This window comes from Lathyrus oleraceus, chromosome 4 (genome assembly GCF_024323335.1).
Source record: "Lathyrus oleraceus cultivar Zhongwan6 chromosome 4, CAAS_Psat_ZW6_1.0, whole genome shotgun sequence".
Classification (NCBI taxonomy): domain Eukaryota; kingdom Viridiplantae; phylum Streptophyta; class Magnoliopsida; order Fabales; family Fabaceae; genus Lathyrus; species Lathyrus oleraceus.
In genome coordinates, this window is record NC_066582.1 from 118,704,216 (window position 1) to 118,730,197 (window position 25,982).

The window sequence follows — 25,982 nt, forward strand, 5'->3', positions numbered from 1 at the left end:
AAAAATAAATTAATTTTTTTTAAATAAAGATTTACTTTCTATTAAATCAATTTTTTTTATATTTTAAATTTATTTATGATAAATTATAAAATATTTCTACATATATTTTTTTTTATGAGTAGTAACTTTTAATGCATTTATTTTATATTTTAATGTTTATATATTAGCATCAATATAGTGCATTAGTTACAATTTTAGTATTTATTAAAATAAAAATTAAATTAAATATGATTTAAAAAGTAAGAATTAAATTTAAATTTTTTTAATAAATATTTTCATTAGAAATTGAATATTAATTATTATTATTATTATTTATTTTTAATATAGGGACAAATCAGTAAAAATATTATTAGGGTTTTTAGCTTAGAGTTGATACCAAGGTGACATGTGGCAAGGGTTGCCATTTGTTTAATATGTGAAATATATGGCTTGAAACCGCCACTATTTTCATTAAGAGACTGCCACTTTAAACTATGTATAATACGACGGTTTGCACGACGGACGTCGTATTTGTTAATTATGGCGGTTTACAATTTTCTTAAATTAACCGCCGCAATTTACGTGTTTTTTTAGTGAGGGCTGCACAAAGATATCTCACTCTGCAACAAAGATATTCTACTCTGCAACAAAGATATAATGTTATCATTGGGAATTCCAACTCATTGTGTTTTTTAGTGAGGTCTGCACAAAGATATTCCACTCTGCAACAAAGATATTCTCCTCTGCAACAAAGATATAATGTTATCATTGGAAATTCCAACTCAGATCAAATTTTGTTCAGTTCATAAGTAAATGTGAATCATCAACTATAAAATTAGATTTATCTCATGCTCTGTGCACGTTGATGCTAGCCACTGATATAAAAAGAGATTGATTTAGGGGTAACGATTGAGCAGCAATTTACGTTTTGTGAGCATTGAATTGGTTTGGAGCATTGAACAGAAAACAATTTGGGGGCGAGAAATGGTTTGCGATGGAGGTGGAGAAACAAGAGGAGGAAGAGAGAGACGGAGGTATCCATATTGGGATTCTCTCCCGTGAATAAAACACTGGAGATTACATATCCACCAGCTCAATTATTTTTTAATAATATATTCCTAATGCTGTAAAATAAAACAAGGGTTGTGATTACACTGGATCAAAAATTTGACTGCAGAGGATCTCTTCCCCTTAAATCTATACCCTATGTAAAAAGTTATATATTTTATAATGTATTTAAGTGAATAAAATAAAAATTTATATAAATAAAAATAGTGAAATTTATTTAAAAGGGAGAAAATTCATGAATTTGTTATTTTTCTGCCAATTCTCCAATACAAATGTAGGTATAACAATATATTTAGACCTGATAGCTAGTTTTCTAACTAAAGAAAACTCAGATGACACAAACCAACTTCAAATGCATTGAATAACAATTTGCTGGGTTGAATATCCCGTACAGTTAAATTTATGAGCATGCATGCAATTGTTTCTAAGACATGGAGATTTAAGTAAGATGATTATTAGAACAACATAATGTACATGAATGCAGGCTAAGTCTCAAATAAAGACGAAAAGACTTAGCTAGAATTACATGTCCTTTAGCCACAGATTCTGAAATCAACAGATGAACAATTGCTTGTGGATGTTCCTTCTTGTGAGTATCTCCATTCTTAACTTGATTAACAGCCGATCCACCTTTGCCTTTCATAATGTTTGATTTGGTTCTGGAATTAATAACATTCTCTTTGGATACTCTTGGCACTATGGAGACCAACTAAAGCACGTTAAATGAGAAGCGCTTGGCTGTTTCTAGATGAACAAAAGCAACCGGAGTAAGCCCAACATGAAGCTCAACATTGACTTCAGTTCCTGGCATGAGTTGTACTGATAGAGTTTCGCGTGTTACGGGGGAGCATGAAATACTGCTAGCCAAGAGTTATATTAACTATAGCACTATCCATTAATTTCACCTATCTATTATTCATGTGGCAGCAATTTACAAACAGGGTTAGCATTTAGCTCCAAGCTACATCAACCTTCTAAGGCACTATTACTAAGCAGCTGAAACCAACATTTATGACAGTATTCTATGTTCATTCATACCCACCCATAAAGAAGCCAAATATACAGAGAAGGTAACATTTTAATCTACACTATTAAATACTAAATTTGTTCAAAAAATTAGTGAAGAAGAATTATTAAGGTTATGTACTTCAGAAGAATCTTGAACAGGCTTGTTGCTGCAGAAACAACCATTGAAGATAATCAGAATCATTTCTCAAACTAAATAAGCCAGCATAGAATCTGAATGCTACAGAACATGAAAGCAAATCACAGGCAATCTAACATGAAAGTCCTTACTTTGTGATCAGCAGACAACGCCATGGCTTCTTTCCCGCGATACAAGACAGCTCGTGAATCCCCGCACTTTGCAATTATTATGTGTGTTTGACTTAAAATGGCAACCACTGCAGTGGACCCAGCAGTCTCAGGAGCAATAGGTTCAATGTTAGACTCAGATCCCCCGCCGTTACCTCCGCTATTACCTGCACCGATTCCTTCAACCTCGTCGTCAACTTTCTGAAAACAGTTGAACAATACTTTATTCCAATCTTCCTGCCAATCATTTCTCTCATTTATTCCGGCCAATCTCGATTATTAAGCTTCAATCTCCTCAATCAACGCTGAATGGAGACGTTCCCGGCAGTAATTAGCAACCTATGAAAACAACACAATCTCAGAGATAAATAAAGTATTCAATAAACAAATTGTATGATTTGATTTAGAAGCATACCTGAAAACCCCCATGTCCATTATAGACACTGAAAGAATTCAGCAATTGGTCGGCTTTTTCCGAACTATTAGTTTTATACTGACTATTACTCCCTTGTTGCATGAACGAACTGATACCGGTTCCACCTCCATGATTCGAAAAACCAACAACCTCATCATCAATAACTCCCTGGCCTATGTTGAAAAGATACACTCTCTTAGATGAGGAAGCATATAATTCCTACCCAATATCAATTAGTCAACTTTCTACATTTCACACCGATAGCCTGCAATTGCGGAAATACCAGGGGTTTCACGGTGGCCGGAAATCGCAGTCGCCACGCCGGCATAGTTGAAGCTCGGTTCAGGTTCCTTTTACACCTTTTCTTCGCAGTCAACACTCTTAACACTAATTCAATCTAGATCACCAACAGTTTAATATTTCAACCAATTTTCTAACAAAAAAATTGAACATATCAGTTGACAGTTCAAAGGCAACATGACTAATGGCATTTAACATGATTAATACTCAATTAACTTGGTTCATTATACTAACCAGTCCACTCAAGTCCACTAAATTAAGTGACACTAATAGTAATTCATCTCAATGCATATGCAGTAAATCATTTAACTTACTCATCCATTTTAGTTAAGTCATATTCAGTTCACTGTAATTGGCATCTTTCAACTAGTAAGACCTAATGCAAATTAACAAAGTAAATAGCCATATTTCTAAATTTAATCAAGGAACATATCAAGACATATGAAAGGCATATAAGGAACCATTTTGCTCTAGTAAATAGCCATATTTCTCAGTTTAATCTTAAGTAACACTTTTGTCAACAAAAGAAAATCTTACGTAACACAGCCAGCAAATTCTTTAATAAGATCAAGATAGGCCGCAGAACTTGTTTGGGCCACTTCGAGAGATCGTACAAGTAGTTCATGCTTCCTCATCACATTGCTCCTTGCTCCTTGGCTACTGGAGGAGACTGAGAACTTCGGCTGGAAGGAGACAGAGATTGTGCCTGGGGAGTGGAACTCGAAGGAAATCTCAGAGAATCTATAATCACCATCTCCCTGCCCATACACACACGGAGTTAATACAACTCTAAAAACAAACATACTTGAGTATAATAGCCCTTAAAATTCTCACCATAACACAACAACACCAATATTTTTTTTATGTCGAAAGATTGTGCGGCAAAAGCCACGTCCACAGGGACAGTGCTTGAGTTCATCCTCAAATGAGTAGAAATTACAATCACTCACTGATGTTATTTTCCTGTCAAATAATAAATGTTAAGATATATAACATAAAATAAAAGTGTACAAAAATTATTTCAAGACTTGCCTTATCAAAACCAGGGCATTTGTAATATGGACGATCCATGTTAGGGCCTTTTGTTGTTACCTTCCTGATTAGATATCCATTCCCGCAGGGACATGTAAGCTCTATGATTCTGAAGTTTAGTTTACAATGATTAAACAATAACAACCCTAAATTAAAAAATCCTAACTAAAAAACCCTAAATAACAAACCTGAGTGAGAGATAACAACAATCCTAAATTAATAAATTCTAACTAAAAAACCCTAAATAACAAACCTGAACGAGAGAGAGGAGGAGTGGAGATTCCGATCGGAGAGAGACAGAAGAACGGAGGAGGAGGTTTTTCTGGATTGTGAGGGAAGAACAAGAGAGGACGAAGGAATAGGGAAAAGTGGAAAGAGAGAGTTGTTTGAAAAATGAAATAAAAATAGGAAGAGATACCTACAATAACTCTTCCCCACGTTTCCCATTATTGAAACGATCCCACGCTTCTCATTACCATACTCCCTCAATTAGGATAGCATCATAGCCCTCCATCTTGTATACTTCGATCTAATGCCCTAGGATTAGATCCTGGGAGCTCTCTGATCAGATCAATGCTCCTGATCCCTATCCTCACCATAATCCACCTGGTCCAGTCTACACTGGATCCAGTCGATATCCACTAATCAACACTTCAGCAGTCGATAATAATATGTGCCAACTTATAAAATATTTCAAAACATAAAATTTAAAAATTAGAATCCTATACATTAAACTTCAATAAACCAGCCCTTACGCCACTCCTTAATGGCTATTAAGATAGAAAGAGTGAGAAGCATAAGCCGCACAAATACATCATGACCTCAAGGCACACCAACTCCGAGTCCGACCGATGTGGAGGCACAATTGTCTCCAATCCGGAGACTGTTGTACTCGCCAAAGAGCCGGTATATATGTCTGAGCCCCTCTTTATCCCCCTTCAGAAACTCTTCATGTAGTATTAATATTAGCATCTCATAGGAATTTCTTAATACGAGTCACCCTTTTATTTTATTTAGTTTCAGTGTTGGTTTATTGAAATTTAATGTATAGGATTCTAATTTTTAAATTTTATGTCTTGAAATATTTTATAAGTTGGCACATATTATTATCGAGTGCTGAAGTGTTGATTAGTGGATATCGACTGGATCCAGTGTAGACTGGACCAGGTGGATTATGGTGAGGATAGGGATCAGGAGCATTTATCTGATCAGAGAGCTCCCAGGATCTAATCTTAGGGCGTTAGATCGAAGTATACAAGATGGAGGGCTATGATGCTATACTGATTGAGGGAGTATGGTAATGAGAAGCGTGGGATCGTTTCAATAATGGGAAACGTGGGGAAGAGTTATTGTACATATCTCTTCCTATTTTTATTTCATTTTCCAAACAACTCTCTCTTTCCACTTTTCCCTATTCCTTCGTCCTCTCTTGTTCTTCCCTCACAATCCAGAAAAACCTCCTCCTCTGTTCTTCTGTCTCTCTCCGATCAGAATCTCCACTCCTCCTCTCTCTCATTCAGGTTTGTTATTTAGGGTCTTTTAGTTAGAATTTATTAATTTAGGATTGTTGTTATCTCTCACTCAGGTTTTTTATTTAGGGTTTTTTAGTTAGGATTTTTTAATTTAGGGTTGTTATTGTTTAATCATTGTACACTAAACTTCAGAATCATGGAGCTTACATGTCCCTGCGGGAATGGATATCTAATCAGGAAGGTAACAACAAAAGGCCCTAACATGGGTCGTCCATATTACAAATGCCCTGGTTTTGATAAGGCAAGTCTTGAAATAATTTTTGTACACTTTTATTTTATGTTATATATCTTAACATTTATTATTTGACAGGAAAATAACATCAGTGAGTGATTGTAATTTCTACTCATTTGAGGATGAACTCAAGCACTGTCCCAGTGGACGTGGCTTTTGCCGCACAATCTTTCGACATAAAAAAAAAATTGGTGTTGTTGTGTTATGGTGAGAATTTTAAGGACTATTATACTCAAGTATGTTTGTTTTTAGAGTTGTATTAACTCCGTGTGTGTATGGGCAGGGAGATGGTGATTGTAGATTCTCTGAGATTATTACATCAACCTGGCAACCGCCTTCGAGTTTCACTCCCGCGGCACAATCTCTGTCTCCTTCCAGCCGAAGTCAGCCTCTTTCCAGTAACCAAGGAGCAAGGAGCAATGTGATGAGGAAGCATGAACTACTTGTACGATCTCCCGAAGTGGCTCAAACAAGTTCTGCGGTCTATCTTGATCTTATTAAAGAATTTGCCTCTAATTGATATTAATAGTTTATCAATAAGTAATTTGATTTTTATCAATAAAATGGATTATATGTGATTTTTAATCATTTTACACACAAAAATAATATTTAAATATATTTGATTTATTAAATTGTTTAAATAGTATATATATATATATATATATATATATATATATATATATATATATATATATATATATATATATATATATATATATATATATATATATATATATACTACACTAGTGTAGTGTGTGAACCATAGGAAAAGGAAAGATGAATTCATAATAAAAAAAAATCTCACCTTTGGCCATTGCTTGGATAATTTGAATCAGAATTACTTTTGGATGTATAGACATCAAATTGAACTTTAATATGTGTATAAATATATTATTAGTGATTAAATATAATAGTTAAATATAAGACATTAATAATTTTGTCAGTGTAATTTATAATGTCAATTCATTATAATCATTCATTTTTAGTATTTTATAAGTAGTTAAAATAAAAATCAAATTTTTTTCAATATTCAACATTTATGATTAATTAACTGTTTTCAATTAAATTTTAAATATAATTAAATTTTTAAAAACTAAATTAGCACAATAACTAAATAAGTATAATTAGACTTTTAAAAACTAAATTAGCACAATAATTAAATATAAGAAAACATAAAACATCACTAATAGATAATAGGCTTAATTTGTCTCTGGTCCCTTAACTTAATTTATTGTTTCTCTTTGATCTCTTAGTTAAAAAAACGTTATATTATAGTCCCTTAAAACGGTTAAGTTAGTCAAATTGATTCATTCCGATAAATTTTGAGAAAAAATATTACCTGCCTTTTTGTTTTGTTTATTTTAAATTTATTATTATTTGTTATTAAACACGTGAAACACTCTAATCCTAATTTTATTCCCTTGCTCCATCGAATCACATGTAGTATTTAATCCAAGAAGGACGGTCTTTCAACGACAAACGCACAAAGACTCATAGATCTCATGAAAAGAAGTTTCATGTTTCAGTGGAAGAATAAGCCACTAAATTACTGGTAAGCAAAGCAGCACAAAGTTTAATTTTGTTTTAATCTCTAACTTTATAGTAGATGGTTGTTATACTTATCATAAAGTTTCAGACTGTTTATTTTTGCAACCGTTGTTATAATGAAAATTAAACGCCAAAAATTAAACCTAAAATTGAAACCGGATAATAATTGAATTTATTTGCACAAAAATGGAGTTTGCAGTAGCAAAACTTTGAAACCGAGTTTAAGAAGGGAGTTTGTTTATCAAAAAACGCTCGGCAAGGAACTTTTTAGCTTTAACTCAAACACGGTGGTTGTCGGTGAAGATTTCTCCATTGACGACTACCTTGACTTCTCCAACAGCGGCGAACAATACCACGAGGAAGATGAAGAAGAAAAAGATAGTTTATTTTCACAACTAAATTACTCGTTTCGGTGAGTCTCTGTCTATGTAAAATTCATCTTCTTCTCCATTTTGTAACTGAAACTAAAATGAGGGATTTTGTTTATAGGATGATGACGTGGCAAGTCTTGAATGGGTTTCCAACACAATGCTTCCACATAAATTTTGAATTGGAGTCCATGATTTTTCAAGATCTAGGTGACTGCCTAAATACGTTGAGCTTTGAATTCTCGTAGTTAGTCATAGTAACTTGCTTGTTGGGTACTTCAGCAAGGTACATGTATTCGTCATTTCAATATGTGTGTATAACATATAACTTCAAGTTTCTCACAAATAGAGAGGTAACTTTTTATTAAGTATATATTTTAGAGTCTTTTATTTCTTCTTTTTTTTTAGATAATGAATAGATTAAATGTTCACTCTATTTTTCTGTTTGTTATATTTTCTACTTCCAGTTCTATACGTTTTGTCATCAAGATAATGAATAGATTAAATGTTCCTTCTTGATTGTTTTGTAGAAAATATTTTTTCTTATGGGTGAAATTACTGAATTTCAACATGAGCACATCATAGAAATATTTGAAGCTCACTAAAACTTATACCTTTAATTTGTCACAATTTTAAAAATGTAGTACAATTTTCCCATCTTGAACTTGTAATTATTTTCTCTGATGGTAGGATTCGAGAATGGAAGGAATTTGTGAAAATGTTATTGTGTGGCACTAACGGTTGTGGCAAATCCACATTGTCAGCACTGTTGGTATATTTGCAAATAGAAATAGTGTCTTTTTTCTATGAGAAATATTTAGGGTTAGTTTTTACTTAACTTGCAGCAGGATATGCAACTTGCAGTGACTAATAATGAATATCACAACTTGCTTTTAATTGTTCAATTGCAAATTTTCTCTAATCATTCATTGTAAAAGAGCATCTTATGTTGTTGGTTAATTTTGTTATAAATGAATAATTTGTACTGTCTTTTATTATAATGAATAATCTGACAACTGCTTCCTTTTTGTTTGGACCAGAGCCCTCCTGAAGTTCATGCCAATGTAGTTGAAACATTATGTACAATTCACAATCAAAGTTTGGCTTTGTCAACTCACTTTGTGTGTGTATTTCTTTACTCGACCTCAAAAAATAAGTTGTTTCATCTTCACTTTTTCATTCATTATAAAATCAAAACATGTATGATCCATCATTCCTGTAAATCCAAATATTATTGGTGCAATGCTCTCTAAAGGAACGAGGTTCGTCTAGATTTGATGAAGATTGACATATGCACTTTTTAGGAAGTAATAAAGTTAAATTTTAGAAAAGACTAGTTCACTGTTTAGAATCAAAACATAGGATTATGTTTATTTATTATAGGATCATCCTTTTAGTTTGAATCAAATAATGTAACAAGAGTATGGTTTAATGTCATTAAATTTAAGATTATGTTAATATCAAAGGTTTTATTAATCTAAAATGTTATGAAACTGTTACAAATGCCCTCTAATCATAGTTTTATTAACTTTCTTAACTTGGTCACTTAAATAGTTATAATGTTTCAATTTAATCCCTTGATAAAATTGTTGACTTACTATATTAACTTTTGCAATGTTGTCATGCCACATGTGCACAAATTACGTTTTTTTACAAAATTTAACAGAAATGACCAACTTGACTAACATAACAGTTTTAAGGGACTAACTTGTAATATTTTTTTAAATAAGAGACTAAAGTGAAACATTAAATTAAGTTAGAGAACTTTGTGACTAATAATGCCTAGATAACATAATTCAAAGTGTAATATTTAGCTTTTTTTTAATAGCAAAATATTAAAAATAAAAGAACCAAAAAGTTAAATAGAATACAAATAAAGCTAAGAACACCATAAGTACTCATGAACAACAACTAAACCTTGACTAAAATCCAAAGAGGAATCCAAATAGAAAATCAAGAAAACACACCAACCGCCTCAAAAAAAAAACATAAGTTGACCCAAAACGCTGTCAATACTATCCTAAATCTCTTGACTCACATACCTCTAGAGAGAACAAGTTGGAAGAAGATAGACATCTCCAATTGTACAAAATAAAAGGAGGGAAAATGACCACCCAGCACACCCCTAAATGCCTAGCCACTTGGGCAGGTTACTCCCAATCAACTAGAGAAATGAAGAAACTTGAAGCATGGACCTGAATCCACTTCCATAAAAAGCTAATTATTGTAGACATCTAATGATTAATCGTCAAGCTTTCCTTGCAAAAAAATAACTTTGTTCTACAATTTCTAAATAGTCCAAACCACAAACTTCCATATTGAAGTTAAGTCTAAAGACGTTTGTTTCCCATACCCAAAACGCTAGAACAACTCAAAAACTCTTAAGATCGAGTGAGGAAAATCCCACATCGTCCTACCCATTGAAAAACTTTATACCAAATGACAGAAGCTACCTCACATAGAAAAAATATATGATATGCATTCTCCACATGCCCGACACACACAATACACACCCCAACACTAGGATTTGACATTATTTCACGCCTAAGAAGATTCTTCCTAGTCGGTAATCTATTTTAAATTGCTTCCAAGAGAACACCACAACTTTAGATGGCGTCCAACTCTTCTAAACCCTAGACAATCCTTTCGCCACCCTCTCATACATATCTTCCCTGACCCCTGCCAGAGCCATCAGGCTTCCATAAGTCGAACCAATTGAAAACCCATTAGTCAGATCCAATTTCCAAACCCAAGAATCCACCTTATCACGTCGAACTATGCATGTGATAAGCGCAAGAAAATTCCCAAATAGCTCATTGTCCTAGACTCAGAAAGATCGTATCCATGTGAATCTCCAAACCCCAACATCACATTCCCAAGCACAACAACTGATACTTTTTCTCAGAGTCAGGAAGTGCCTCTCAAAAGAAACACACAAAGGACTAGTACCATCCCAGACATCATTCCAGGACCTAGTCTTCAGACCATCCCTGGCCTTCCTCACATAGGAGGTGGTAAACTAGTCAGGCACCTGATCTGATAGAGACCCAAGAAGAAAAACACACCTCCACCAGTGTGACACCTTCCGAAGGCTCCCTCATCTTCCTCCCAAAGGGGAACCAAATCCTTTCTAACTGTATCTAGCCATACAAATATCTCTCCAAAGTGAGGGTGAATCCTGAATAATCCTCCACGTACACTTACTAAGCAGTGCTAAATTAACTAGTCTAATATCGTTGAACCCTAAACCTCCTTATCTTTTGGATTTACTTGCATCCTCCCATTTAACCCAAGCAACCTTAATGCCTCTTTTAGAGACCCCCCCCCCCCCCAAAAAAAAAAAAGGAACTGCCTTTGCAAACCTACCAACTTCTTCCAAACAGACATTGGCATCTTCATATAAGACATAAAGAACAATGTGATTGAATTCAAAACCAAGTTTGAAAAAACCACCCTACCACATAAGCTAACAAATTTATTCCTCCAAGAAGCTAGCCTCTTAGTGACCAAATTAACCAAAGGATCCCAAGTCTTTTCCTTCTTCAGATTCGCTCATCGAGAGCCCAAGATACTTAAAATGAAGGGACCACACCTTATAGTGTAAAAATTCCTATACCACATTCATGAAAGTCTTACCCACATTTACTCCAAACAAACAACTATTGGAAAAATTCATTTTGAGACCCGAGGCAAGTTCAAAACTTTTGAGAACCTCCTTAATAGTCAAAATATTGTCAACATACCTCACCCCCACCAACATTGTGTCATCTACGTACTAGAGATGAGACACCTCAAGCCTGTCCACCCCTAGCTTAAAACCTTCAAATACACCTACCGAGACCGTCTTTCTCAAAGAAGCACTAAGACCCTCCATCACCAGAAGAAAAAGAAAAGGCGTTAAAAGGTCTCCTTTCTTTAGACCCTTTTGGATACTAATATCCTTGGTAAGGCACCCATTCACCAAGATTGATAGACTACCCAAAAAAACACATGCCCTAATCCAAGTCCTCCAACAATCATCAAAACCAAATTTTCCCAACATATAATCCAGGAAGGACCAACTAACTAACAGGGTCGTAAGCCTTCTCGAAATCTAATTTGAACAAAAAAAACTCTCACTTAGACACTTTAGCAAGATCTAAGACCTCGTTTAGTACCACCATTCCATCCACCATATGTCTCCCTTTAAGAAAAGCTTATTGCTCTAGGGAAATACGCATCACCATGACCCTAACCAACCTAGCAGTCAACACCTTAGCTAACATTTTATACAAATAACCAACAAGAGAGATAGGTATGAAATCCCCTAAATCCAAAAGGGATTCCACCTTAGGAATAAGGTCTACGAAAAGGGAAGTCAGACTCTTAGGAAACACAGCATTATGGTAAAATTGGTCAAACATCTCAAAGACCTTATCCTTACTTTAAAAATTAAAACATTAGAACCTGGGTTCGTGGACTCATCAATCTCAACTACAACAACATTCACTTCTAAGAACAAAAATCTAACAGAGAAGGACTTTGCCTCAGCTACAGAAAGACAAGGAAGAGCAACCCCATCGAGGGTTGACCTGTTGGTTTCAGAATCCGAGAATCGCTCCATAAAGTACCTTGATATCTCCCCTCGAACCTCTATAACCTTATCCAACCAAAAGTCTCCCACACGAAGAGCGTCCAAACTAATCCTCCTACTCTTTTACTTAATACACTTAACACAAGCATGGAAGCACCTAGTATTGGCATCCCCCTCCTTCAACCAAACCAACCTAAATCTTTCGAAAAGTTGATAGTCACAACGTCGGATCAAGTCTCATAACTATTGGTTAACTTTAAATCTATCTATTATTTAAATCGTTTATGGAAAGATGGTCAGACTCTGCTCTCAACTCCAAGCTTTGAAGCTTATCCGAACACATCTTAATCTTAAACTCCAAATTATAAATCACTTCCTTACTCAAAACCTTAAGTGTCCTTTTAAGAGCTTTCAACTTCTCCTTCAGCTTGCACGTCATCCAACCGTCATGAACTTCTATCCACCAGGACTCACTAACCACCCTCTCAAAATTGGCACCGTTCAACCAAAAATTATTAAAGCGAAGGGCTTAGATCTCTAGAGTTGAGATAGATATTTCAAAATAATTGGACAATAATCAAACACATCTCAGGCCAAAGTTCAAAGACTACCCTAGTCCCATGCATACTCCCACTCAGTCGAAAGAAGTACTCAATCCAACCTACTCATATAGACCACATTCGAATGGAACCAAGTAAATCTTGTTTCCAACAACGCAAGAACTACCAACCTCGTTGCTTCAATGAAAACACTAAACTCCAAGGACTTCGTAGGGACCGAGGCCAACAACCTCTTTTCTCTTTGCCCGATTAAGAACCACCTTGAAGTCTCCCAACACACATCAGACAGAACCTGAGAATCGCCCATAAGCTCGAACCAAGAGATCCCACATCACTTTTCTCATCCATCGAGCACTTCACATACACATTGACTATAAAACATTGTTGAGCATTCACACCCCACTCAAGACACACCTCAAGATACCCTGGTCAAATACATTAAATCTTAAAAATGAAAACAGCAAAAATAGTCAACATAAAAAAATCACAATAACATATATTTAGAGATGGTATAATTAAGATTATGTGACATCTAAAATGATGATATGCCATCCTCAAAACTTTGGATACTATTTTAATTAATAATAATAATAATAATAATAATAATAATAATAATAATAATAATAATAATAATATATTGGTAGTCTCTCTTTTTCTATTTTCCAGTCTTTTTCTTGTCTAAATCCTAAAGTTTCAACAAAAAGTACATAATACATAAATGAATCATTGAAAATACTCAAAACATCCTATGATTCTATTTTAGGAAGCAATGGTGTTAGTTAGACAGTGATTGAATTCCGAAGAAAGAAAAGTTTCTTGTAGCTACAATACAGGTTCACCAGTCACCACTTCACACTTGTTGCGGTCAACAACTATAACTTCACCCAAACTTAGATAAGTGTCTTAATATCTATCTATTTATAGCAATTCTCATTTACACTATTAATATTGTTTAAACTACAGATATTAAAAACAAAAATGATCTAGTAAACAATTTTCATTTACACTAATAATTTGTTCTAATCTTCTACCTTCAGAGTTTCTTCTTTGAATGTTGTAGCCATGGTTAACACTGATGTAATAAGAACTGTCGTTGGAATAATCGGTTGGTGAACAAATTCCTCTTGCACAATTCTTCCATGTTGATGAATGATAGATATTATGTACAACCAAAATTGCATCAGAAAAAAAACATTAAAGAATTTTTTTAATACAAGCTTTAAGATATTGTTTATTTTTTGATAACATTGTTAATTTTTTGCAGGAAATGCCATATCATTTTGTTTATTCATGTCTCCCTTGTAAATTTCTCTACCTTTTTCTCTTGAATTTGTAGTTTTTGAATGGATTTTAGCACTGATAATAATTAATGGTAAATAAATATTTGTAATATATATGCAGGCCTACGTTTATAAAAATATGGAAAGCAAAATCAGTGCAAGATTTCAAACCAGATCCATATGTGGTAACAATACTTAATTGTGCAGTGTGGTCATTCTATGGAATGCCCTTCATAAGTGAAAGCAACACTCTTGTCGTCACAATTAATGGCTTTGGTTTCTTCCTTGAGATTGTCTACACTTCCATTTTCTTCCTATACTCAAACGGGAGTAAGCGTGTGAGAAACATCTCTTTCTTCTTTTCATTATTTTAAATATCCAACCAGACGGTTCAACTTCGTGAACTAACATTTGACCATGAGTCAGATGTCTTCGTCGGTTGGATGTTTGATTCAGTTTTTTAAATATTAATTCTTTGACTTAATAATTTATTCATATTATCAATTTTATAATGTTGACCTAACTGATTCTTGGATTGGATGAATTTAATGAATTTCAGAAGAAGATCTTGATGGCCATTCTTGCCGAAATTGTCTTTCTTGTGTTGGTGATATTTATTGTCATGTATTTTATTGAAAACCAAAAGGAGAGAAGGTTGGTTGTTGGATTTATATGCATAATCTTCAACATCCTTATGTACTTTTCACCCTTAACTGTCATGGTACGTGTGATTATTCAGTGTTTTTGGTTTGCAAAATAGCAATTACTGTTGCCCCTTTTTATATACTTAAAATTTGTTTCTTTACATATTGAAAAAAGTACAGAGGCAAGTCATTAGAACAAAGAGTGTGAAGTATATGCCATTCTTACTTTCACTTGCCAACTTCCTCAATGGAGTTATTTGGACAACTTATGCACTTCTTAAATGGGATCCATTCATAGTGGTAATCTATCTATCTATCTTCTATTTAACTTCACATTTTGTTTGAAATGGTTAGTCCTTTGATTAAGCTTTTGAGATTTATCTAATGATATCTTCTAAGAGAATAAAATGTTTAAATACATAGGTTCCCAATGGCTTGGGAGCACTTTCTGGATTGGCTCAGCTCATCCTTTATGGAGTTTACTATAGAACAACGAAGTGGGACGAAGATGCGCCGTCTAATATCAACATGGTATGATATCAGATTGAATTGAAAGACAGAACATGTTCAAAGGAAAAAGTTGTTCATGCAGAGGACTCGTGGGATTTTTCCCTTTTCTACTTTTGTTTTTTAAGAATAACTTTATTTCATTTTGTTGAAATCATAGAACATTAGCGTTTGATCTATTGTAGAATAGAATTACTTGAAATCAATATAGTGACTGTTATGGGCATAAATGATGTATATGCTCATTTGAGTTTTGCCTAGATTTTTTAATACAAGAGTTTATAATCAGCGGGAAAATCAATATAACACTTATCATATCGATTGAAAAAACAGGAACAGAAGGTTCATAGCTTTGACAGCATAATGTATAAATTTTGGAAGAAAACAGAAGGTAGTCTTTTTTTTGTAAACAAGAACAATGAAACATAAATATTGACCTTTTTGAATATAGAGATTAGAATACCAAGGCAACTGATCCAATTTTAATCACATAAATATGATTGCAAGTTTGCAACAGTATAATGTAATATATAAGTATAATGTAGATTCAGGTAGGAGGCAACATAGGCTGAAATGAATACCCATACCCACAAAACTCAAACCAAGGTGGAGAAAAAAAGGTAAGAGTAAAAGAAAAACAGAGGTACCAGCTCCTTCAACCTATACCTGCTACTGTGTATTTTTCTCATCTCATTACATAATCCAATTTCTGTATTCTCACCATAGATACAAATTTGATTCTTCAAATAGTGAAAAACCACTAAAACCAAACCAAATGGTTTGTTGTCGACTAAAAAGAATAGATCTTCATGGCCCTCTATGCTTGCGGAAGCATAAACAACCCTGCTGCTGATCACCAGGGATCATGCCTCCACCTTTGGATGTGTCGATGGCCTCCAGCATGGAGACAACCTCCTCCATCTCTGGCCGCTTATCAGGACTGGCATCCCAGCATTTCCTCATTACATTTGCAAGAGAACTTGGGCAGCATCTTGGCATTTCTGGTCTCAAATTCTAAATTCCAACAGAACATAATAATGTTATTACGATGGATTCACGGACACTGGATCCACCACAGTGACAATTATGGATTGCTTTGAATGAGACAATAAATCAAAACAGAGTAGCAAATATACCTGGCGAACAACAGCTGAAGTAATCTCTGAGAAACTTAGGTCGGGATATGGCATGTCACAACAATATGTCTCCCATAAACAGATTCCAAAACTGTACACGTCACATTTCCTGTTGTAGGGGTTTCCATTTAAAACCTGTAATCAGTCACCCCCGTTGGGGGAAAATGTATAGTCAATTACAACGGCTTTCTCTTTGAACAACTTAACATTGCTTATCTCATCTTTTTCTTTTCTTATATGTAGTTTCACACACTATGTGCAGCCATATAAAGGTAATCATTTATTCTCATTGAAAACTCTTAGAATGACATTGGAGAATGGATACACTAGATCCAAATTGGATGAAATTGGGGCAAGAGATACCCATTCCATTCCCCATCAGACGGCCCTCCTGTGTGAGAATTTTGAGACGAAAAAATCTCTTGAAAAATTTGTGCATGTCTTTTTCTTCATACATTCACAAATTCTAAAAAGTCTAATAAATATCTAAGCACTTAGGGAACCCTCCCTTAAAAGCCAGATATCAATGGGGAAGAACCAAATTACCTAAATACACCACCGAGCATATCATATACTACTCAATGTGGGACTTGAGCATCCCATAATGCTCAAGTCTCTTTCATAGCACCGCACCTGAGAGCCGGTGTCCAGGCGGCTGGCACTCTATCGTACTTCACTCGGCCTTTCCCATTCCGAGCCACCAGAAACCAGTTATGATACCAATCGGTAAGTATCTAAGCACCTGGAGGACCCTCTCCTAAAATCTAGCTATCAAAGGAAGAATCAAGCCACTTAAATACACCAGAGTATCTCATACTACTCATGTGGGACTTGGACACCCCATAATGCCCAAATCTCTATCACATAGCACTACCCAAGTCTCCTAACAGAGTCTTATTTAATCTACGAATAGAGAAACCAAGGTTTTCACATAACAAGGTCATTTCAAATTTTAACAAGAGAGGATCCTTTCCTATTTTGACATTGTGTGCCTTTGCACTAGGGCTTCCACTCTCTTATACATGATAGCACAATCATTTCTAATTTTAAAAGGATCTTAGAGGTACCGACACAGTCATTTATAATTTTAAAAGGATTTTACAGGTACTGACTACACACCTCGGGAGCCATATAACCAAGAGTTCCGGTCTCCCCAGTCATATCATTAGGATTTGATGCCTCGACTCGCGCAACACCAAAATCAGCAATTTTCACTGTGCGAGTCTTATCCAGCAGCATGTTCTCTGTCTTCACGTCTCTGTGGACAATCTTCTGAGAGTGAAGATAACTCAGCCTGTAAAACCAAATGAGTTCAAGTTGAGTAGTTATATAGATAAATTATACGCATAATTTTTTTGCCAATCTGCCAAGCCTCAACCAAAATAGATAAATACCCTCTTGCTAAATCAAGCGCCAACTGGATGACAACCTTAAAAGCTAACTTCCTCCTCCTGTTTTTTATCAGGTATGATTTCAGAGTACCTCCAGCAAGATACTCCACGACAACACAGCAGACATTGCTTGGCATGCCAATTAGACCTGTATCAGTTTGTATCTGCAATTCTGCAGATCCCATTGTTGCCCCTATAAACTGAACATGAAAACAAGATACTTTCAGAGAAGTGCATAATACCATTGAAATAAGAGAAAGTAAAAAAAGTATCTACCAAATATCACAAGATATCATAGAGCAGGAAGTAGAATATGTCATGAAGAAAAAGAGCAATGAGGGCCTTAGAGGCATTATGATTATACTTGTTCTCTATATCTGCATGCATCTTTAGTTGCAGAAAAGGAAACTACAAAGAGAAGAACACGCAGCACACCAAATGGAAGGACTTTAATGCAAAGAGTATACAAAACATGCGTTGAACAAGAGAACATGGTAAAAACATAAATTCTTCAAAGAACAGATTTACCATAAATTATAGAAGCTTTTATGATAAGGAAAATTCAAAACATGCCAGTGGGCTAGTTTATTTATTTACAAGCTTTGCTCAACAGTGGAAAGGATGCTGAACCAAATAGAAAATTCCTATTCACATCCATTTTTATCCTCTGATGTGAAAGACTAGTTCCAGTTTAAAGCACTCTGAAGTTGCGACAATTTATACATAGAATGATAATCATATCAAAACTGACTCCTTTTTATCTGATGAAATCGGTATTCATTCTTAGATCAACAAAGTATCAACACTTGTTAATGATACATGATTTAAGTTCTATAATTTTATGGAAAGGATGTAGTCAAGTTACTTATCTTATAGCTAACTTTATGATGGGTACACTATTTTCAACATATATCTCCTCAAAACTGCCTTCAGAATAATACGAAAGAAGTAAAACTCCAAATATGTAAATATACATTTAATTATGGAATTTAAAATCTCTAGAAGTCAAGATTAGTAGCATGTTAATAAGGCAATATCATATGCAACCATCGCCACCAGTGTTTAAGTGATGTGATATTTCTTTGAAGAACTGCCATTGCAAATTACACATTACAACAATCTCATTCCGTATCACCCCTTATCATCAAAACTACTTTAGAGTTCCATATCCCAACTTAAAATTAGATTATCACAGATAGTCAGAAAAAATAAGAGAGAAAGACATACCTAGATAGTTAAGCTCTTGTTATGAATAGAGTTCAATAAAAAATGATTAACATTTTTTAGTTTCCGCAAAATATAAGAATTTCTTATCTTTTGCAAATAAAACATTATAGAATACCATTACATTGTGAAACCTGCATACCTCATGCTCTTTAAATAATACTGTATGTATGAAGAGTTTTTTTTATAAATTAATAAAAATTAAAGGGCCCTCAATAACAATCAAAGAAACCCCTTCCAAACTAGCAAGAAAAATCAAGCTGAATGTAAATGAAGGAAGTGCATGCAGATAAGGGAGGTAGGAAGGTAGTGATGCCGCGGTTACAAAGTAAACCCCTAAAAGTTACATGCATCATGGAGTATAAAAGAGTTATTGTCAAATGACCTAATCACTGGACATGGGTTACAGTGTTGTTAAATGGAGGCTGTGGCGGAATGGCATAACGGGTTTTTTGACAACCGCCAAAGGCAATTTGTGAAGGGATGTTTGACATGGCGGTGCCTCAGGCGATAAAAGTGTGTTAATATAGCAAATTTTTGGCCTTCCGCTATCCACAGCTGAGTGGTTATCAGTCTCCCAAATAAATGTGAGTCCTATCTCGATTTGAGAAACTAAATTGGACCAAATCAATATAAATCGCTATGCGCATCTATTTGGAAATAAATTGCAACATAAATTTTGATTCATTTGAATGAATAGAACATGCCCCTAAATTACACAATTCATAATTTGCTCCAGATACCGCCTTGAAACATGCAGGGTCACGCAATCCAGTTTCTGAAAGACTTGTTAGGGTTTTTCTCGCTTTTTGTTCAGAAAAGGACAGAATCTTCCAAATAACCCAAGTCAAATAAGCCCTACACAGTATTTTGCTCTCACTTTTTTGCCATATGCGATGTATGAACTTATGTTTTTTTGCTTCTTTTATTAACAAATTGGTTTATTTTATACTTCAAAATACCATATGTGTATTGACCATGTATCAAACAATTCATAATAACATTAGATTCACAATTCAAAAAATAGATCTTCTGATCCACAATGAGAATCTCGATTAGATAAGCCACCATTTGAAAGTATGCTCAACATAAAGAAAGAGTCTACAATGGAAAGCAAATATGTTGCATGAATTCAATCGATATAATATGCAAAGGCATACTTAAAAAGGAGGACTGAATTGCATTTTCAGGAAAATGATTCCAATAAAGGGAAAAAAAAATCAATGGATTGCATTCCAAATAAAAGAAAATACTAAGCAAATAACATCAGCACATGCAACATTGAAACCACAAACTCATCACATAATATGCAAACAATACAAACATAAGAACTCAAATAAAATGAAATCAACCTTTGTGACATTGGGATGATCAAGTTTATGCCAAACAGCAACTTCCTGTATAAACGCTGCCCTCAGTGAAGAAACTTCAGCCTCTGTCCTTTGGCCTTCTTCACCCCAGTCAAGCAATTTAACTGTGATCATCAAATCAGTAATTACAATCCATCATCAGTGAAACGCAAAAAATAAAATCCCTAACTCAATTTCTATCAAAAGAACAACCAACAAATAGAAAAACAACAACTTTCATTACATCCACCCCCAAATTTGATACTATTCCCAAAAATTATTCAACCTCACAAAGTTATTGTAAAAGTCAACTCTTTTCTAAAGAAAAATATATAATCTTTTTATTAAAAAATGATGGAATTAAGCATCTGAATCTGATGAGTACAAGAAATTCATCCCAAAACCTAAAACAAAAATTAAAAATTAAAAATAGAGAAGAAGAAGAAGAAGAGCAACAAACCAGCAACATCTTGAGTATCATAGACACCACGATGAACAGTCCCAAAAGTACCACGAGCAATAACACTCTTGATAATAAGCTTAGAAGGATCAATTTCCCAATCCTGCTTCTGCTTCTTGAAGTTCGTTTTGAACTTAACAGGAGAATTACCAGCGCTACTGGTATGAACTCGAGCATGATCAAAAACATTAGAAGCGGTAGAATCTTGTTCTTCAACGCGCTTTTTCTTGTCAATAGTCAACACTTTGTTGAGGTGTCTCTCAAGCTGTTCATCGATGCTTTTCAGATCAATCTGATCCGCTCTAACAAATCCATCACTACTCTCCTTCATCTTGTAATCTATGAATATATGAATCGATCAAAAACGAAATCAAAAAAATCAGAACTTTTAGGGTTTGAGATTTTTATTGATTCATCACCGTCTTCTTCTTCTTCGTTCTACTATTTCTCTCTATCCATGTGAGCACATGGATTTGCCTGCTCAAAACGTGTGCCTCTGACCCACTTCACTCTTCTTCTCCTCTTTTCTTCTTTTTTTTCTTTTTTTTGTTTTTTTTCTTTTCTCCTTTTTGAGATTAATGAAAATAATTTGACTGAATTTTTTAATAAAATATTTTGGTAAAAAAATTAAAGTTATGTATTATTTTATTTTGAATTTGTATTTTGTAATTTATGGGCATTAAGTTTTACTTATTTAAGTGTTTGACTGATTTTTTTTATAAAATAATTGAATTGATGTATTATTTTAGTAGTTGTAAATAGTTTGATTGTGACTAAAAGTGTATTAAATGTTTAACCTATTTTTGTATTGTTACGTGTGCCGCTGGAATACTACTTGGAGAAAATCAACTTTTATATTTTAAGTAATTTGTTTTGAAAATATATTTGTATGACGGTCAACTTAAATAAGATTGGAATAGGATAACTATCTAGGAATTTTTTTAAAAATAATCAGGTTTTTCAAAAAAAATATGAAAATAATCATTTTTAAAAAAAAAATCCAAAATAACCAATTTTGGAAGAAGATGCGCCGAGGGAGTTGGCGCACCCCCAAAAAATTAGAGGAGGCGCCAGATGCATTGGCGCACATGCATTGAGCTCCTAAAAGAGGCGTCAATGCTTGTGGCGCCTGCACGGCCCTCCTAAAGGAGACGCCCATGCATCTGGCGCCTACATGGCCCTCCTAAAGGAGGCGCCAAGGGCAATGGCGCATTTGTGTCCTTTGTTTGGTGGGTGTATGCGCCACCACATCTGGCGCATACACCCCCTCCTAGTATTTTTTTTATTTTTTTCTATTTTAATTTTTTTTAATTATATTTTTTTTATAATATTTTTTGTTTTTAATATTTAAAATTTATTTTTTAATACATAATAAATAAAAATGAAAATAAAATAACTTCATTAAATATATAATAATTGATTACATTAGAAAGACCAAAAACCTAATTACGTTATTTTATTTAATGAAGTTATTTTATTTTCATTTTTATTTATTATGTATTAAAAAATAAATTTTAAATATTAAAAACAAAAAATATTATAAAAAATATTAAAATAGAAAAAAATAAAAAAAATAAATACTATGAGGGGGTGTATGCGCCAGATGTGGTGGTGCATACACCCACCAAACAAATGACACAAAGGCGCCATTGTCCTTGGTGCCTCCTTTAGGAGGGCCATGTAGGCGCCAGATGCATGGACGCCTCCTTTAGGAGGGTCATGCAGGCGCCACAAGCATTAGCGTCTCATTTAGGAGTCCAATGCATGTGCGTCAATGCATCTGGCGCCTCCTCTAATTTTTTTGGGGGTGCGCCAACTCCCCTGACGCATTCTCTCCCAAAGTTGGTTATTTTGAAAAAAAAATTGAAAAGATGGTTATTTTCGTTTTTTTTTTGAAAATCCTCGTTATTTTAAAAAAAAATTCACTATCTAGAGTTAAAGATAGATTTACAAATTTCAAAATATCAAAATAAAAATCTTATATCTTTCTTTTATTTTATCTATTTTTGAATTTGCTTTTTTAGAAGAAGAAGGTACATATGTGTGTCAATGCACGAATAAATTTAATTTCTATAATATAAAATATATTTATATATATTTAAATGTAAAATAAATTATATAATTATAAAATGATTAATAATCAAATAAATTTAATTGTATTAAATAATTATGTAAAAAAAGATTTGTAAAATAGAGAGAAAAAATTAAAAAATTTAATATTTAAAAATAAGAATTTTTTCTTTCAATTAAAAAGATGATTATTGATTAAAATAAAATAGGTATTGTGAGTGGAATTTTTTTTTTAAATAATCATTTTTTAAAAAAAAAAAATTCCAAAATAACCAATTATTCAAAAAAATTACCAAAATAATCAAGTTTGGTAGAGATGCGTCAGATGAAATGACGCATCCCCAATGCTTAAAGAGGAGATGTCAATAGCATTGGCGCATGCATTGGGCTCCTCATGAGGAGGCGTCAATGTTAGTGGTGCCTACATTGGACCTCATGAGGAGGCGTCAATGTTACTGGTGCCTACATTGGACCTCATGAGGAGGCGCCAATGCTAGTGGCGCCTAGGTGCACTTGGTTGGTGTATGCGCCAATTCATCTGGCGCATACATCCCCTTCTATTTTTATTTTTTTATTTTTTTATTTTTTTTATTATTAATATTTAATTTTTATTATTTAAAAATTAAGAAATAGTAATGAAAAAAATTAATTCATTGAAGATTAATAATTGGTTACATTAGACTGACAATAAACTAATGACCGACCCGATTATAACGTCTCCCGGTTCCACATCCCGGTGCGTTAGTTTGTCTCCGAGGTCTCCCACGATTTTCTTGAGGTGTTTGTGGTCTTTGGGTGCTGACCTGATCGAGCGATGGCTGGTTGGAAGGTACGGCAGAAGTTCCAGTGGTATTTGAAAGATGTGTCATCATTTGCTCCCAATATCCGGAGGGGCTCTGGCCAATGGCGCTTCCGTAATGGAGTTCGGTGCTCATGTCATTGTAGTTAGGGCGTTGGGGTTGGGTGAATTAGGGACGGTATAGTTGCCCAAATTGGGTCATTTAGTCGTTTTGGAAACGAAGCAATGGTTCTTGGAGCATACTATAGTTAAACAATGGTTGGGTGTTCATTGGTGGGAGGCTACGATGAAGTGACCCATATGAATTATCTGGGTTGTAGATGGTTGTGGTTGCAGGGTTTTATTCTTGTTTTTGTGTTTGGATAGGTGGTATGAACGGGGTGCGACGTTGGATGGTTGGTTGTTGGGTGGTTGGTATGAACGGGTTGCGATGTTGGGTCTTTGGTTGTTGTGTGTATGTGGTCGGTTGATGTTGTGTGGTTGGTTGTTGGGTTTGGGTGGGTTCACATTGGTGTTGGGTGGTGAATTATTATGGGGCATACGATGACGAAGCAAGTTGGCGTGGATCCATCAAATATCGCGACTCAGATACAAATTATTGAGTTGTTACCGACCTAAACCATGTCATATATTGTTGAGTGGGTCTTGCACCTTGGATGACTGGTTCGTTCAAGATGTGTTGTCGTTGATTCCTCCATTGACGACACACGTCTTTTGTAAAGTCTCTTCAGTCATATTAATCCCACTGTGCATCAACCGTTTTTTGATGCCAATTCCCCAAACATGTGGGAGATTCTGGAATCTGTTGTAGCATTCCGAACTACAGTTTGACCCGGTCACTCTGGTGCATTTCCACCGTAGTGAATCGGATAATCGTTGTCTTCGCTGTCCAAACTGCAGCATCGTCATGGTTCACATCATGATCCAGACCCAGATATGGCCTCCAAACAAACTGTAAAACAATACGAAACGGTTAGATGGAAAATAATTTGAGAAGTATTTTAAAATTAAAATATAGTTGGGTATGATTATTACATCGTCATGTCCAATGTGGTCCAATAGATTTCGATAGACTACAATAGCGTGTTTCAGACACTTGTTGTAGTTCATTCCCCTTACTGACCACCTAAGATAAAAAAGAAGTGAAAAATATTATTTACTATTAATTATAATAATAAATATAATTAACTAAATGGTGAATGGTAAAGTGTTAGACTTACTTGGTTGCAAACGGGAACACGAATGGGCGCTCATTTATCGGGGCGAGCGACGACATTCTTGACCACCCCCAAGCTTGAAGCAAATACGCACATGAAAAAAAAGTACAGGTATTCTTTTTTGCAGTTCTACACATTGCACTATATAGATGGGCCAACATAGCTGAACCCCAACTATAAGTGTTTACCTTATTAATGTTGCATAATAAAGGTAAATACATTATATTTACATAATTACCTGTACTTTCTGGAAACAAAAAATTACCAAATAAAATCATAATATAACACTGAGCTTTTATTATTTTCTCATACTCGGTTGAATCGTCGGACAATACTATACTGGCATAATATTGTTTTAGGTATTTTAAATTTATACCTTGCCCCTTGCTTGACCGGATGTGTCTCCCTCAGTTTCGTCGTCTAACAAATGGGCACCCAATAATTCATTGCAGATATTGTTGTCTTGGTTAACTCGACCATTCACTGCCTTTCTGTCTATACGGAGACCCAACAACATGTACACGTCCTCAAGTGTGACGGTACATTCACCAATCGGAAGGTGAAATGTGTGGGTCTCGGGTCTCCACCTCTCCAACAAAGCCAGAATGAACTTGTAGTCCATCGAGTACGAAACAATTTTTAGTAGATTTCAAAATCCACATCCTCTAATATATGGTTCTATTAAAGGATCGTGGGATACATATTCATGTACGCGGCATCTAACCCGCTTCGGATCCTAATAACAAAAAAGTAAGAAAATACAATTAGAAGAAGAAATACATATTGAACAAACAAACATCTATAAGAAGTAAGAAAAACATAGAAAGTAAAAAAAAAGAGATAACAAAGGTATAAGACTAAAAACATAAAAAGTAAAAAGAGAGAGATAACATACAAATGCCGAGATATTCTCGAGTGTGCCTCTGTGTTCATCGTCCATAGTCAACAAAGACATGATTTGATTTTACAAAGCTTGAGTGTGGT

The 25,982-nt window shown here is 34.4% G+C and overlaps 3 protein-coding genes and 2 long non-coding RNA genes across 7 annotated transcripts; 3 read left to right on the forward strand and 2 right to left on the reverse strand.

The window, feature by feature from the left end:
• Window positions 1-1,380: 1,380 nt before the first annotated feature.
• Window positions 1,381-4,571, reverse strand: LOC127073907 (probable protein phosphatase 2C 6). The gene is given in 5 exon segments (XM_051015153.1): window positions 1,381-2,222; window positions 2,344-2,700; window positions 2,777-3,834; window positions 3,911-4,217; window positions 4,362-4,571. Coding segments are annotated over 3 exon segments (486 nt in total). The 5' UTR covers window positions 2,879-3,834; window positions 3,911-4,217; window positions 4,362-4,571; the 3' UTR covers window positions 1,381-2,195.
• A 900-nt stretch (window positions 4,572-5,471) lies between these two features.
• Window positions 5,472-6,382, forward strand: LOC127073908 (uncharacterized). Its single transcript, XR_007785893.1, has 3 exons — window positions 5,472-5,628; window positions 5,773-6,079; window positions 6,156-6,382. It is a non-coding gene; the product is annotated as an uncharacterized LOC127073908 (long non-coding RNA).
• Window positions 6,383-7,251: 869 nt separating this feature from the next.
• Window positions 7,252-13,359, forward strand: LOC127073911 (uncharacterized). 2 transcript variants are annotated; one of them, XR_007785895.1, is made up of 4 exons: window positions 7,252-7,424; window positions 7,620-7,832; window positions 7,910-8,074; window positions 8,829-13,359. It is a non-coding gene; the product is annotated as an uncharacterized LOC127073911 (long non-coding RNA). The 2 variants fall into 2 exon arrangements; XR_007785894.1 differs by having other exon boundaries at window positions 7,257-7,424; window positions 7,910-13,359.
• Window positions 13,360-13,588: 229 nt separating this feature from the next.
• LOC127073910 (bidirectional sugar transporter SWEET5) lies at window positions 13,589-15,640 on the forward strand. The gene is made up of 6 exons (XM_051015157.1): window positions 13,589-14,026; window positions 14,186-14,222; window positions 14,323-14,539; window positions 14,761-14,922; window positions 15,026-15,145; window positions 15,269-15,640. Exons 1-6 carry the CDS (start codon window positions 13,984-13,986, stop codon window positions 15,380-15,382), a joined length of 693 nt encoding a protein of 230 aa, XP_050871114.1. The 5' UTR covers window positions 13,589-13,983; the 3' UTR covers window positions 15,383-15,640.
• A 184-nt stretch (window positions 15,641-15,824) lies between these two features.
• On the reverse strand, window positions 15,825-21,484 carry LOC127073909 (serine/threonine-protein kinase STY13). 2 transcript variants are annotated; one of them, XM_051015156.1, is made up of 7 exons: window positions 21,332-21,484; window positions 20,913-21,251; window positions 20,456-20,577; window positions 17,883-18,079; window positions 17,608-17,782; window positions 16,489-16,623; window positions 15,825-16,366 (listed from the first exon to the last, which is right to left on the reverse strand). In XM_051015156.1, the coding sequence occupies exons 2-7, from the start codon at window positions 21,241-21,243 to the stop codon at window positions 16,160-16,162; spliced, it is 1,167 nt and encodes a 388-aa protein (XP_050871113.1). In that variant the 5' UTR covers window positions 21,244-21,251; window positions 21,332-21,484; the 3' UTR covers window positions 15,825-16,159. The 2 variants fall into 2 exon arrangements, with proteins under 2 accessions (XP_050871113.1, XP_050871112.1); XM_051015155.1 differs by having other exon boundaries at window positions 20,913-21,469.
• Window positions 21,485-25,982: the final 4,498 nt, after the last annotated feature.